Below are 2,549 nucleotides of genomic sequence, written 5' to 3' on the forward strand. Positions count from 1 at the left end.
TACGGCTTCACGCTTCATCTTTATCTTTGATTGATTTCTAATCTTATATATGAGCTTTTTACTATTATATTGATTATTTTTAATTTTTCCAAGTGTATTTTGTTTGTAAATTGTTTGTGATTGATTGCGAGTCAGTTCTTAACGTTTGTAAGTATAAAAGCGATATACATTTATATTGCTTTCTCTTTCTCTCTTATATCTCTTTCTCTTTCTGTTTTCGTGCTTTTGCCGAAAATGCAAACCAATAAGTTGCAGACCCGTGTCGCGATTCTTATTATGTCCGTATCACACTAGCGATTGGCGATTGCGTTTACGTTTGCGTCTACGTCTTTTGACCAATCAGAACGGAAATCGCGAATCGCAATCGCCAGCAGCTACTTTTTGATTGGTCTAGAGACGTAAATGCAAACGTAGACGCAATCGCCAATCGGTAGTGTGATACGGGCATTAGAAGGACTCTACTATCCGCATCCGCTACTCTAGCATCCGCCTAGCAGCAGCGCCGTAAACGGCGTAAACACAACGGCGGAAAGCGACGGACAAGCGCGAGCACAGCGCCTCCGCCTCCGCCATCAGCGCGACCGCCATCGCAAGGTGCGCTGATCTGTTTCATCGCGACTAGCCACGAAGAAATGCCCGTAGGTTCGAGATCAATCAGTCCGGGTTCTTGTGCCACGGGCATGGAGGTATTACTGCCGTCGAGCCAGTAACGCGAGCGTACGACACCACGAAGCCAGTCCTGCACGCGCCGCCCCGTTGTCGCGCGAGAGCGAGCATCGCATCACCACCGCTCACGTCGGGTCAGCTGCTGCTGCTGTTGCTGGTGCTGCTGCACCGCGCTGCCTACCCTACGCTAGGTTGTTGGTGTGTGTATTTAGTCGCCTCGCCGCCGCCGCCGTGATCGTAACCGCGATCGTGATACTTCCATCGGGGTACGCCGCGCGGGCTTGTGTACGATGGAGCTACGTGTTGGTAACAAGTACCGGCTAGGACGGAAAATCGGGAGCGGCTCCTTTGGCGACATTTACCTAGGTAAGTCCTCCCCTTCCTTCCCCCTTCCCCGTCTCTGCCGTTCATCAGCCGTATGCCCGTGCGAGTTTTCCTCGTCGAGCTCGATGCCGTCCGCCCCTCTCCCTTCATTCCCTCCCCACCCTCTGATCCCGTCCTCTCGTCCGTACACAGTGAATCTCGTATATTCCGCGCAGGAGAGCGTGAAACCGCGTGCCAACTCGTAAATTATTTCCACTTTCTTTTCTTTCTCCTCTCATCCCGTTATTTTCGTCTCTTCCCTTCCTTCGCTCTCGTCTTCTTTGTCTTCTTTCTTACTTTATATCGCGTGGATTTGTGTGCGTAAACGAGCTCTCTGGATCTATTCTTTATTCGCAGGTACCAATATTTCTACAGGCGAAGAAGTCGCTATCAAATTAGAATGCATAAAAACGCGACATCCACAGCTGCACATAGAGTCCAAGTTTTACAAGATGATGCAAGGAGGCGGTAAGTAAATCAATATTTCTATGCATATCAACTGAATGTTTATTCAATATACTGGGAGCTGTGTATTCGGAGCGTTCTCGTTTGTTTGACAGCTGATCCAATATCTTTTCTTTCACACCAATATGACACGCGGCTGTGTATCTCATATCTATGTACTTGTTTGCGTGCCTCTTCCTAACATTAGCATATCGAAATAAACAAATTTAGCAATTTAATGACAATAGGGAGTTTTTGCAATACTGTTTTTCAGATACGGTAACAGTATCTCAATTGTTCAGATACATAGGGAGCTTCCCAGCAAGCGACACAAGTCGACACAAGCATTGTTCTATCTTTCTTTTTTGGTAATGAGTAACAAAGATAAAACGATACTTGTGTCGACTTGTGTCGCTTGCTTGAAAGCTCCCATAGTGAATGTATCTGAACAATTCAGATACGGTTACGGTATCTGAAAGACGATATTGCAAAAACTCTCCATTGAGAAAAACATTTGCTTAATTGTTCTAACAATTAGTTGATTGATTAATTGATGAAAATTGACAATAACTTCTTAAAGAAAAAGACTACGAAGAAATATCCTTTATTCTAATTTGAAATGTGTAATTATTAAGCCTTACAACGTGCATTACGCATTATCATAGTAATCTTATTCTTGATATTTTAGTTGGAATACCAACCATAAAATGGTGTGGTTCAGAAGGTGACTATAACGTGATGGTGATGGAATTACTTGGACCATCACTGGAAGACTTATTTAATTTTTGTTCAAGGCGTTTTTCTCTGAAAACGGTCCTGCTCCTTGCCGATCAATTGGTAAACAAATATTCCTTCTATTATAAAAATTTATCTTATCTAGATGTTATATATAAATAACAAATTAATGATTATTTTGTTAATCAAAATAAAATATGTTAATGTTAGAACTATATACCATGTTTCTACGATTTTTACTTCTTTCAAATCTCTATTATTACGTGATTAATTTAAGGAGGTTCTACAGGTACTCTCTAGTCAGTTGAGAGATGAAGAGAAAATCTTCAAATTCGTCGATT

The 2,549-nt window shown here is 42.7% G+C and overlaps 1 protein-coding gene across 1 annotated transcript; it reads left to right on the forward strand.

Moving 5' to 3' along the window:
• Nucleotides 1–532: 532 nt before the first annotated feature.
• Nucleotides 533–2,370, forward strand: LOC112459709 (casein kinase I-like). Its single transcript, XM_025023975.1, has 3 exons — nucleotides 533–1,032; nucleotides 1,387–1,497; nucleotides 2,162–2,370. Exons 1-3 carry the CDS (start codon nucleotides 957–959, stop codon nucleotides 2,368–2,370), a joined length of 396 nt encoding a protein of 131 aa, XP_024879743.1. The 5' UTR covers nucleotides 533–956.
• The last annotated feature ends 179 nt before the right edge of the window (nucleotides 2,371–2,549 follow it).

The sequence above is a fragment of the Temnothorax curvispinosus genome, unplaced genomic scaffold, assembly GCF_003070985.1.
Source record: "Temnothorax curvispinosus isolate PA1 unplaced genomic scaffold, ASM307098v1 QBEX01010070.1, whole genome shotgun sequence".
Classification (NCBI taxonomy): domain Eukaryota; kingdom Metazoa; phylum Arthropoda; class Insecta; order Hymenoptera; family Formicidae; genus Temnothorax; species Temnothorax curvispinosus.